At 38.0% G+C, this 13277-nt stretch overlaps 1 protein-coding gene across 1 annotated transcript in view; it reads right to left on the bottom strand.

The window, feature by feature from the left end:
* TRDN (triadin) overlaps positions 1–11873 on the bottom strand; it is a 236943-nt gene extending 225070 nt beyond the window's left edge. The window contains 1 exon segment of the mRNA XM_042796218.1: positions 11788–11873. Within this exon segment, the coding sequence (XP_042652152.1) occupies positions 11788–11873 (86 nt within the window).
* Between the last annotated feature and the right edge of the window lie 1404 nt (positions 11874–13277).

Raw genomic sequence — 13277 nt, 5'->3', positions numbered from 1 at the left:
GCTTGCTTGCCTCGATAGGTTATGAGAAAGCACCCAGGCTAGAGCCAAACTAACCACCTCAGTTGCCCAAGCACACAGACATAGCAGATTCCAAGTTTTAAAGAACTTCAGTGAGAATTTGGAGCTTCTGTTGCCCCCAAAGAGTTACTTTTTCCAGGCAGTCTTGGGGTTTCTGACTTTTTGTCTCTCTGGGCAATTAGGCTGTTGACTTTACCTGGTACTTCTGAACAAGAGAAGACTGATTACTTCAAAAAATCTTTGCCAAAATTGTTATCTTTTCCTTACCCACCAGCAACAGGTATACTATCTGCTTCCTAGTCAACATTGAAAGCCAGAAAAAGAAGACTTCTTTTCATTTTGCAAATGTGCTTGCTGTAAATAAATTCTATAGAAACCTCCCAACTCAGTGCTTAAACAGCAGTCTAACTGAAGGCTAGGAAACACCTCACATGCCTTTTGTCATCAAAATGAATCATCTAATCTAATTTATTCATCTAGGGCCCATTTGAGGTTGACACAACTCACACCTCTAGCAGTAGCTCATGAATTACCTTGAGAAGTAGCTATTTCTCTCTTGCCTGTAGTGTGACTTTGCTAAACTTTTTCCCAACTGGAGACTGTTGTTAGCTTCTGGCCATCACACTCATGAAGTCATTATGATTTTACCCTCTGGCTCCTGTGTGTTATTTCTTATATATTATCAGTTTCACGTATATTAATCTTCAAGCATACAGATCTTGTTAAATCTGCCTTTTGAAATGGTTTACATCTTAAAACTTTTTGTAGTTATCAAATAGCCTAAGAAAAGGACTGAAACCCAGAAGCTAATTTTGATTTTGTCACTGACAAGTTGTGTGTGGCCTCGGGGCTAGCCTGTCTCCTTGCAGCCTGCTCTGAGACAGAGGAAATGTGTAGTTGCACAGCTCTCAGCAGCAAAATAAGGACTGAATTCTGACTCATTGTCACATTTCTGTTTGACTCCTGCTTCTCTTTTGCTCCACTGGGGAAATAAGTTGTGGCAGACAAACAGCTGGCATAGAAACCTTGTCTTTCTCCTCTCCTCACCTCCCTGGATTAGATTAGTGCACTGTCTCCAGTGCATTGCAGCAGGCAGAGCTGAGTCTCTGTTCATTCTTCCATGCGTGGGAGGATAAAGTGCCAGGGGACATCCATCAACCTTGTGCTGTGACCTGCAGTAGATTGGACTAGAAAGGACCAACTATGGGGCTGCTGCTGGAGCTACTATGCACATACAGATTAAGCTGTACATTGGTAGAAGCCATTTCTCAGAGGTGCCAGGCTTCTGTATTTGTATTTCAGCAGTGGCAGCTCTAACTACATCTGCCATTGAGTCCAGTCCAATCCTAGTGTTCATAAACACAGCAGAGTACCATAGATAGATACCCATGGCTTTCCAGGCAAGCTCTTAAGTGGCTCACAGTAAAGTCCCTGGCCATTACAAGATACTCATTAACAGCTGAAATGTAATGATAGTAATAATAATCATAATAACAACAACAATAATGATAAGAAGAATAGTAATAGATCTTGAGAGTGTTGCAAAAACAGAGTACTTAGTATCTGTACTAAGATTTCTTTTGTATACAGTTTTAAAGACTTCCACTTTTTAATAGTACATTTCTGTGGTTGCTATTACATGTAATATGAGGATGCTGAAGCTAATCCTATGGAATCTTCTCCTAGATATTTGCCAACAGAACACCTAGGTCCTGCCAACATCTTAAGTACATTTATAAATTGCTGTCTTCAGAGATCAACTTTTGTCTTTCACTGGGTACACCTCACCAGTATTTCCGCAACCACCAAACTGTAGCTGTGGAAATTAACAGGCAGTGCATGTGGCCTGCAACGTAAGTAGGCGGGCCAGAGTCTTTGCTTGGTGGCTACATCTTTAAGCTATAGAGTGTCGTTGTCACTATTGTGACGTTGACTTGAAAGAGCACCCCATCAGCCCTGTGCATCTGTCTCTGAATAGATCACGGTATTGACATGGGCTGTCAGAATAAGATACCTTGAGATTTGCACCAAGAGTTTTACTCTGCCAGGGCTGGACCATCTCTCTAAACCAGCAGACTTGGTCGTGGCAGTGTTGAAGCCTGCATCATTGTGCTGTTGTGCGGTGCTCTCTGACATGTCAGCATCATATCCCCAAAGGCGTGGAGCCTAAGTCTAGCCGATGTGTGTCTGACAGTGTAAAATAGAGTTAAGAATACCTTTTACAAGGAGCAAGTACTTTAATCCTTATAATTCACAAAGATGCCAGCAAATCATGGGCCGGGATGTAGTATGAAGCAAAGTAAAATCTAAAAGGAATTGTATGAAGCAAGAGGTATCTTAGTTGGTTTTTATTTGTCCAAACTATACGTTGCTGAAGTTTAGACCTGAAGTTTCAGACTGTTTTATGAGTGCCAGCAGTAGCCCCAGAGGAAAATAAACTGCAGTGAAACATTAGCCCCAGGCTGAATTCTTAGTTTTCTGCCACAAGTAAAATTTCCATCTCGTGGATCCAGAGCTTAAAAATCAGCCAATCAACATAAGTACATTCTAAATATAAGAAAACAAACCAAAACTCCATTCAACTAAAGTAAACTGAACTAAACTAATTATATGGCTTATTTACCTGTCATGCTGAAAGTCAGGTTACTGTGGAGCTGATGTCCCTTATCACCTGAAGTCTATTGCTTTGCACAGAAAAATCACAGGACACACACATAATATTACAGCTAGGGAACACCTGTAAAAACACTACAAAACACTATAAAAATATTACCTTTGTTTATTTTTATTTTTATTTTTATTTTTGAGTCTTTTATTTTCTTTCTTTAATAAGCTAAATGACTGAAAAGCCACTTCCAGACTGATTGAAAAGTCTATTTTTGCTGTTAATTTTTGACTAAACATCTTGCTAACTTGGAGGGTTTTTTCACTTGGAGAGCCTTGAAAGAGGTACTTCCATACTGTTCCTTTGACACTGATGGTATTAATGCACACATTTTGGAAGACAAATATAATTTCACAGGTTTCCCTGATAGAAGCTACAAAATAACCAATGTTTCCAACAAACTTAGTTAAGAATATCCAGATAAACCAGTGCTAGCATTTAAGTTAGAGCTGTCAGGCTGAGCCACCTGTTTTGGCAGGATTTGCTGCCAGAAGCAAATTATAGATCCGTCCAACTGCTGATTAAAAATCGTATGCACATTGTCTCCTTGCTGTAGCTTACCAGACATAAGGCAAGGACTGTACAGTTTGACATAGTGCTAACATCAATCCTTTAGAAGCCAATGGTCTCAGTCTCTAACAGCATTTAATGCAGATCCTCTTACAAATATTAACAATGAAAAATGGAAGATGAAAAATACAGCTTTCATATACTGAAATGCCATATAATCTCAACAAGTAGAATAAAAGTAACTTTCAGAAGACTGCTTAAAAGCATTTTTTTTTTTGGTAGTGTCATTATTAAATTTGGATAAACAGTGGAGTAATCCGCACTGGAAAAAAAAAAAAAAAGGTTGGAATGAAATTCAACTAAAATATTCAGTATTAAATTTAAAGAAGGTTGCATTTTAAATATATCCCCTGTCTGACTGCAGCTGATAAAATATTGTTATGCATCTAAAATATTATTTAAATATGAATGGTCAGGAAATATTAAAGTACATGAAATATTCATATTTTAGAATATGTATTTATTGGTTAATACAATTGCCTTTCATTCTTGCAGGCCTAGCTCTGGCATGCTTATTTCAGCACAACTTTCACTGACTCCTTTAGAAGTTTACCTGAATAAGGATTGCAGAGTTGATAGCTTTTACCCTTCAGTAACTTCATGTACAGTTCACAAATACTCTGTGCTCCTTATGGAAAAATCAGGGCCACTGAACTAAGCTATTCTGATTCTAATAAATCTCCGATTATAAGGGACTACAAAAGCTTTACCTGAGCAAAGGCTTAAGGGTGAAACCACCTGATATTGACAGTGCCCTTCTTGTATCACTCTAATGGAGCTGCCTAAGCAGTGTTGTTCTGCAAATGAGACTAATGCTATTTTTAGAGGTGTACAGAGATCTAGCTTCAGTAACTGGTAGAAACTCAGGCTACAGGAGTGAAAAGGAAAAAAGAAAAATCAGGAAAGAAAAGTAGAAAGTAATCCAACAAACAAAACAAAATGATCCTCGAGTGAAAGCGTTATTTGCTAAGAGCAACAAACCATATTGACACGCTAGCTCATCTACGCTGTCAAAGTACACATCGATTTTGGTTAATTATATTTGAAAATAGTTACCGTACCTTCTGCTGTAATCTCGGCCATGATGATGATGGTAAGAGATACTCTTAAAAAGGTCAAGATCTACTGTGGCAACTTAGATAATACTTCTGGGTTGCTGGCTCTTGCAGGAGTTGCAGAATGAGAAGAAGGGAGGTCCTCTGCTTTTTCTAATTCTGTTCCTTCTTCTTTTGCACCCCTCTGAACTTTCTCCTTCCTCTGCAGACTCCTGCTTTCCCAGAGAAACCTAAGGCCTTCCAGAGGCAACACTTAAAGCTCAGTCTAAAGTATCAGCTTCTAACAAAAATAGCCATGCCTCACAGTGAATCTTCATCATGTTTTTTCTAATATTTTAAGAACCATGCACACTACAAATAAAAAGTATAAAAGGCCAGCTCAAAGCAGGACAGGATTGCATGGAAAGGCAGCAAAAAGCAAAAGAACTGGGAAAGAACTGTTTAACGCTCCTGCAGTCTCTGTAGCATAATTGTAGTTCTTTGGGGGGTATGTCAGGAAACATGAAATATAGAGTTCAAAGTAACCTTATCCATCCCAGCTCAACTTTATTCTTAGCACACTCAGTGCTTAGCACATTCTTCCCGGCCTTATTTGGGTTGGGGAGGGTCCTACGAAGCTTACCACTGACTAAGGGGGAGGGTAAATTTAGGTGATTTTCATCACTTTGATTCTTAATCGCAGTTCACAGCCAACTAAGACACCACTTTAAACCTATTAATTGGTAACTTCTTCAGTTTGGATTCTTTTTGGTCCTCTTCTGATTTGCTGCAATTATCACACATACCTGTGAAGTTCACCTAAGTATTAGAGAACACTGTTAAAAATGTAAATAAAAATAGTTTATGTAGTCCAAATGCATGAAGGTAATATGCAAAAATATTAAGCAGATCAGATTTTTTCTATATCTAATTCATGGAAACAATTAAACAGCTTAAAAAATCTGTGATTTTAAAGATTTTATAAAACTGAAAACAAATAGACTTTTAAAGCCATTCAGAGAAACAAAAATATTAACAATTCAAATAAGAATAATGATTTAAAAACCTGATCAATCTTTTCATTGAATTGCTTGCAGTTTCACAGCTGTGGAATTATGTTTGTTGGCAAGATCTTGAAAATGAAATTAGCAAAAAAGTGCCCCCGAGCCAGCATACCTCTACATAAATGTCATCGTCACATGAAATCAGAAACCATCTTAAACAGTTCTTACTAGGGAACCTATAGTCAGCTCGTCTCTGCTACATGGGCTGGCATTTGCTCTTCTCATCTTTCCCACAGGAGATATAAGCACCTGGCTCTGTGGCAAAGTATGAGGAAAGAAGTCTATTTATCCAGTGTAAAAGATGCAGAAGTGAAGGTTCACTGAACAGTTTACAGTCACCAACATTATTTTTCTCTTCCCTCTAGCACACTTCAAACCTGACCCATGTCTGCAAATGTTAGCTTTTTCTAGACAAAGCTTACAATCAGTGCTCCATCCCCTTTCTTCCTCAGCTCTACTGACCAAATATTTGCACTGACAAGTTTTGGTTACTCGATGATCAATAGTCAGTGCATTTCTGATCATCCTCCTAACTGTCTGTTAGCTTCTTTAGACCATCCTTTAGAATATCCTCCTGACTAAGGCTGATGAAAAGATTTTAGACAAAGCCTGATTCTTTCAAACATGCTCTTTCATGAATACCAAAATGATTTGTGGAATCACATTCACATCAACAAAACAGCTGCCCACAATAGCTCAGTGGTTAGTAAAGGGTGTCAGGATGTGTGATACTAAGGCAAAGCCCTTGTCCTTCTTAATTACGTCTTTCTCTTCAGCAGTTCGGTTTTACAGGAACAGTTAAACATTTTGGGTCATCTGTATTTTGACAGTTATGCTACTTGCTTGAGATGTGAGAGATATCATCTCAGCTGAATACCTGAAGCACAAAGCTAATCAATATTGCGAAGTCAGGATTGCTTTTGCTTGTATGACTATTCAAATGAAAATCAAATAAAGGCTCAGTTTAGGCATATAAGAAGAGTCAATTTGAGAAAATATTAATTTCTGAATTTTGTTCTTGTTTTATGCAGGAATGTTCTGAGATTGTGGACTATAACCAGGCATATCTGTTTGTATAACTGTATGTGTATGGCTGTTTGACCCTCACTGTTTCCATTTCAGCTCCTACCACCTGCCCTCTCGCCCCCATCCCTTACTTCCTTTGCTGCTATTTATGCTCACCCTCAATCATGGTCTGATATTCTGAAACCAAAATATAAAAGCAAAGGAAGTGATAGAATCCAGCTGGAAATCGTTTTTCCACATCGACCCAGTGGCCAGAAAGAGAACTGCTTGATAGTTTGTGCATCCCTTGTATATGTAAAATATTAATTCTGGGAAGCAGGCTAAAGTTGTCATCTGCACAAATATCTTACAGCAAGTATAGCTCTAGGCAACTGTATTGGAAGTTACGCAGTTGCTCCCTCTAAGGGGAGCAAAGTCAAGGGAGCTGGGTGTCACATTCACTAGAGATAATCACAGCCTTTGCAAAAATACACAGAACTAAGGGAAACCAAGTTCTCCTTCTGTGTAGGTATATGTACATTTCTTCTGAAAAATGAATATTACCATCTGAAAATTATACAGAATATCACATTTCTTCTTTAGGAGTCTAAGCAAGGGAAATTCTCAAATTTTTTTTAGGCTTAGTTAGAAATTTTGCTATAATCTAAGGTTTGGCACTTGGCTCAAGTTTAGGAGTTTGTTCTACACTAATCTGTGAAATTCACATTATGCAGAAGGCTAGCACTAAACCTATACAGATCTTCATCCAACAAAGTAAACATTAATTCCCTGACCTATCTTAAATAATGAACCTGACCCAGAATGCATTTTAGTGGGAGCCTTCTCTGTCTAACCTGATAGGAAATCATATTTTGTAACATGTCCTTTCTCTCTCCTTGTTCATATTTCAAATAATAACAAAACCAAAAAATTTAAAACTACTTTGGTTCTTGAAAGTGATATCCAATCCTGAACACACACAATTTCTTCTCATCTTCTTCCTATCACGTCTCAGGCACAACGTGATAATGTTCTTGGCTCAAGATAGCAATAAGTACCCCCTTCCCACTCACAGGGGATACATGGTAAATGAACTGTCCCAGGATCAGATCTCACATTCAGTGGTGATGGAAGGAGTTGTAGCAGCAGGTTAAGCACCCCTCCTCACATCAGATTACTGAAATATACAAGTCTGTGTTAAAGAAAATAAAATGAAGGTTCTCTTTGCTCCGTAGTTGACTGGATATGGAAAAAAGTAACAATCTTACAAAGGGAGAAGGAAGTACTACATGCTGCTACAGATATCTGTGTGCAACAATGTGCTTTGGTCTCAGATAATGTGTATTTCAGTGAGAATCCTAACTGATGAATCAAAGAAAAGCAGTTATTTGAACATTTTATTTTAGGAAAATGTCAGAGGTTTATTATTTGACAGACTCTATTACAAAATCATGCTTTTAGATGAAAAGTTGTGTTGTTCATGTAATCAATGTATGAGTATACAAATACTTTATGAGCTTTTCTGGGTCGCCTTGATGATATTATTAAAAAGGGAATAGGGAAAGACAGTAGATCACATTGAATTACTAGGTAATGAGAGGAGAGACTTTCATACTGATAAAGGAAGGATTTGAGGAATCGAGTAAAACCATCAGTCAACAGGAAAATGCAGAACAATATTTGAGCTTGTTGCTAACACATTACTGAGGAATTCTCAGAGTTCAGTCCTACAAAATCAAACTAAGCAAAAGAAAAGTGCTTTGTATCTCAGTGCATGCACAGCAGCACAGCAGGGTCAAGGAAAGGAAACTTAACCTTAACTCTGATATATCTGATGAATCCTGGGAGTATGTTGTTATCAGAAACAGCCGGTAATCAACTGATAAGAACTAAATATAGGATGGAAGTATAATGCCAGGGAGACAGTGGATGGTACTGAATCCAATGAATAGTAAAGGCATATGCAGAAGCAAATATAGGATTAGAGTGATCTCTGCCACTGTGCTGTGATGTGCATATGAAGAAAAATACTAATATTTGTTTGAGACATCAGCTGGCTTCCACTGAAACAGCCATTTCACTCCTTTTTTTTTTTTTTGTTTAGGAATACTGTAACTTATAGATGAGATTTTAATTCAGTCCCAATGGTAATACCCTGTGTTTTTCAGTATGAAGAGGAAAACACATTCATATTCTGATGCCCTTGAAGTCATGATCAGTCAGAGTTGTCAGAGATGGTCTATGGACCATTACACAACTCTAAAATAATTGTTTTCCATTTGTGATTGATATTTAATGAATACAAGTTGCAACATTTTTGGAATCAACATGACCAGAGTATATACTTATTTTGGATATACTAAAGTACACCCAAAGTACAGAACTAAATAACATCTAGGTATCATATCTGATCTAGGTTAAAGCTTGGTTTTAAACAAATTCTTCTTTAATATGTAGGAGAGAGTTGAACTCAGTAGCAGATCTGTCCTACATTTAGTGCGCACACCTGACAGACAGTTAAGAATCCCTGTCTCTCTAGGAGAAACTGGTCTGAATACAAATCAGCCTCTGCCTGGCGACAGCTGACAAGCATGCTGGGGTCACATCACCTTGGCACTCTGAGATCATTAAGGGGCATTTAGTACGTTAGGTTTCACAAAAAAAATATTACTCCAAACCTACGTGATAGAAACTCAGCAGCCACAAAAGAAAATATCTACGACACTGAGCGTTCCACTATACTGTAGACAATACTCCTGATTAGACATCATACTGCAAAACTGCTGATGTAACCTCAATCTGGGTGTGTAACTGAAAAACGAACCATTTATAACATTCAAAAAAGCCCACTAATTATAAAGCTACTTCCAGGAAACGAGGATGTTAGAAGATATCCTACCTGGTCTTCTTGCAGACTGAGTAGACTGTCAGTGGGGGGAGATCAGACTAAAGCAGCCCCCTTGTTTAGGAGTGGGGTTTTTCAGTGTTCTTTGCTGCAACTGTACCAAGTATTACTATGAGCTAGGTTCAGAGAGGGCATCTGTTGCATCACGTTGAGGTGGACTGTATTTGGATGAGCTTTAGCAGTTCCATATTACATGTTTTTTTTCTTTTCTTTTGATCTAATTTATTCTTGCAATTTTAATGAGTCTTGTTTTGTTAGTAACCTTAAGGCTTTACTTTCATATCTGGGAAATTTCTCAGAATCCGTCTCACATAAAAGACAACCTCCATAATATTGAAGAAGAGATATCTGTAACTGACCCCTTTTAAGAAGCAATGACAGAAAGTCTACTTTAATTGTCCTTTTCTTCAGGACAAGCTGCATCCAAGGTTGGTGGTGTACAGAACATAGAGTAGCCAACCAATTAGTAGAGATAGGGCTTGACTCTGACATAGCATGAATTACCCCTGTCAGAAACATTGATTGAGAATTGTTCTAATATCCTAATGAGCTTGGTGTGCTGGTTGGTCAAAAATGTCCTTTCAAAGCAAGATAAATTCACTTCTGATGAATTTTTCCTTGAGAACAGGAATATATTAAAAAAAAAAAAAAGTTACTATTTTTTCAAAATTTTAAGACAAGTTTTTATGCTGAACGAACAAGACTCAGCAATATATCACACAAATATGTGTAGCAAAAGAACCAAATTGTTCCTGAACTTCATGTTTCAGACCCAGCACCAAATTTCCAGTAATACTTTTCAAGTTTGTCCTCAGATCTTCTTAATAAAAGCTTCAATAGAAATCTGCATTTTTTTTTCCTAGATATCACCATAGTTGAGCACACTGCCAAAAACAGATGAAAAAAAAAAAAAAGACAATTTTGAACAGAAGTCTTAAGTGAAAATACAAAGATGACTATATGTTCTCATGCCAAGTACTTGGGAAAAAATATGGGGTAAAACTACTACTCAAGTATCTTCATTAATGTGAACCCTTTTGGGGATGCTTGAAACTATCTGCTCAGCCTGACTTTCAAAGCCAAGGGGAAATCTCACATTCTTTTCCACTTAATGGCTTATTCTTCTGCTTGATATGTTACGTTATGTACTACGTGTTCTTAGACTTAGACTAACAGGACTTCCCATAGTCACATTAGCAAAGGTTTCCCCTTGTAAATAACTCCAGTCAAAAGCTCATAAGGCCCAACTGAATTTTGGTTCTTTCCTAGCTTTTCTGAGAGCATACACTCAGGATCAAGGCACAGTGAATTAAAAGCCATTTATTTGTTTGGAAATACAACAGTGGTGTGGAAATAGGCTTGGGGAATAGACGGTTATACATCCTAGTCCCTTTTGGCAAGTTTAAGCAGGCCTTTTTGTCCTGGACATCCCCATGTGTGTGACACCGTTGCATCTCTAAGAGTGGTCCTGCAGACAGTGTGTCTCCTGTGGGTTTTTTTTAACAGCAGGTTTTTCTGTTACTCCCAGGTCCCTGTTTGCCCTGGGACATTAGGACATGCTTGAGTTATGCATTTCCACAGATGGTATAGATGTCAGCTCCTGGCAATAGATAAATCATTCTTTGAGTCCTGAAATACGAAAATCTGCAGCTGGAATTAACCCTCTGTGTAACACAAAATCAGTCACCCCACCAGCAATACAAAAACCTACAATGCAAAATACTAAAAAAACCTGTCATTTATTATTTGTTACAAGTATACAGAGAGATAGAGACAGAAGAAAGGAGAAAAAAATATATATCATGCAAAATATTTCAGCAATTATAAGCTATAAGAAACAAATTACATGACAGAACCTAGATTTATTAAAAAATTTGTTTGTTTCAACAATAGCTATAATTTTTCTTTTTGTTTCCTCTTTCTTTCTCCTTCATTCTAGCCACATTCTTGGATAAATCACAGTCAGAATTGAAGATGAAGAACCCACTTTATTATTATTACCATCACTGTTTTAAAAGAAAATCTAATTGGGGCGATTTTTCATTAGGCAATTTAGCTTCTTTACAGAGTGCAAGTGAAAGATAAGAATTAGTAAATTCAACCTCGTCGGTGCTGACAGCTACAACTTCACTGAAAAAAGTATATCTAAAAAATAAAGGATCCTTTAAAAGGAGAAATAAGTTTGAGCATTAACGTCTTTACCACTCATCATAGTGAATACATGTACTAATTTTCCTTGTATAGTACGTCACCATTTGTCATTGTCAATCACATTAGATTCCTGTCCAAGCTCCAACATATGTCCAAAGTCAACCTCCTAATGCAAACCATAAAGAATATTTGTCTGCAAAGCATTTACTGAAAAGAATTGCTGTGTCTTCTTTACTCCGCCCCCCCGTCTCCCTGAAAGAGCAGAACATAGCTGGACTAAATGCAGGGGAATACAGTGGTCCTTAAGGAACAGTTAAACCATTTCTTTTCCTACATTCCCAGTTTAAATGAAAATAAAAATATTACCCCAGAGACACAGAGTAGAAGATCCTCAGCTGCGTCCCCAGAGCTCAGAAGGCAAGGCAAGGACATGAGGGACTTTTGGAAGCTCCCAGCCGCATTCCTGCGGCCTGAGGAAACCGTGCAGCTCTGGTACAACTGGCACAAACTGCAGCTGCCAAGGAGCTGTTGGCAGTTGTCCCCTGGGGGGTGAAGGGGCCATGCAGCCAGATTCAGCAGTGCAAGACAGCCAGCCGTTGTGCCACCATAAACCAATCCTGACTGGGACACAAATATTTTCTGTATCTCTGGGATTTGGCTTCCAGTATAAAGGTTTGTGCTTGAGATCATTTTGTCAGTCTTGGAAATAATTATATCTGTAGTTGTACATTTTAAAGTCATATACATTGACTTTAAAATAGTTGTATAAGATAAAGTTATATCATTTGGCTATGAAATCCCGTTTTATATCACTAGTGCCTTAAAGGTTTTCCTTTCTGATCACTTGTGGTTCTCCCCTTCTCCTAAGATACCTGGACAGTTCAAAATTTGCTCAGATTCATGTCTGGTGAAAGGTTTTGTGAAGCAAACATAACCTGCATATTTGGATTCTGCTTCATGCAGCAATGCTACCTTATGATGAACAAGAAAAAGCCATGTTTCTTGTTACTTAGGTAACAGACAATTGAGAGGGGAGGTTTTTTTGTTTTTGTTTTTGTTTTTTTCTTTTTTTTTTTGTCTGAGAGAGGGAAGGTAGCAAGGGTTTACTCAATCTCCATGGAAGACAGATATAACAATACCTCTATTCCCCACATTTCAGAGTAACAGCAAAAATATTATCTGTTCTACAAATGAGAAACAGAGCATGATGGTTGGGTAAAGCAGTCCTTTGGCTCATCTATAGTAATAAAAAAGGCCAGACAACACTGAAACTCCACAAAGGCAGGACTTGAAATACAACAAACCAGAATGTGAACTTTTCACACACCAAATTTGAGCTAATGTTCACGATCATGTTTATATCTCACATACTGCAAAGAAGTGCCTGACAAATTTGTGTGCTGCGCAGTGTTGGGGGAGGTTATACACAGAGGCAAAATACTGCAAGCAGTGAGAGGTGCATGCTACAAGCAGACTTGTGGTCCCAATCCCTCTCCTTTGCTACCTGACTTGACAGACTTTCTGTGAAAAAAACACCATCTTGCCTTCTTTACATCAATTGAATCCTTCTTAACCCACTCTCCCCATCAGGACATTTATTTTCTTAGTGAAAAAACAACTCTTCAATTGCTACAGAAGTGCCCTGGCAGTGACCAGCAAACACTACCGTCAGGTGAAATCCTAATTGTCTTTTTAAACCACTCAGAATAATATTATCAATTCTTCCACTCCATATCAACACAAGTGGGCTGAGAAATAAATTTGATCCAGCTCTTTTCCTCCTAAAATACTGCCATCAATGCATATTAGGAAGAGAATAAAGGCTCTTTTCCCTTGTCTGGCCATGCAAGGTATATAAACATTTT

Source organism: Tyto alba, unplaced genomic scaffold, assembly GCF_018691265.1.
Source record: "Tyto alba isolate M040663 unplaced genomic scaffold, T.alba_DEE_v4.0 Super-Scaffold_22, whole genome shotgun sequence".
Lineage (NCBI taxonomy): Eukaryota > Metazoa > Chordata > Aves > Strigiformes > Tytonidae > Tyto > Tyto alba.
Note: the sequence above shows the minus strand (reverse complement) of the source record. Positions and strands in the feature narration are given on the sequence as shown.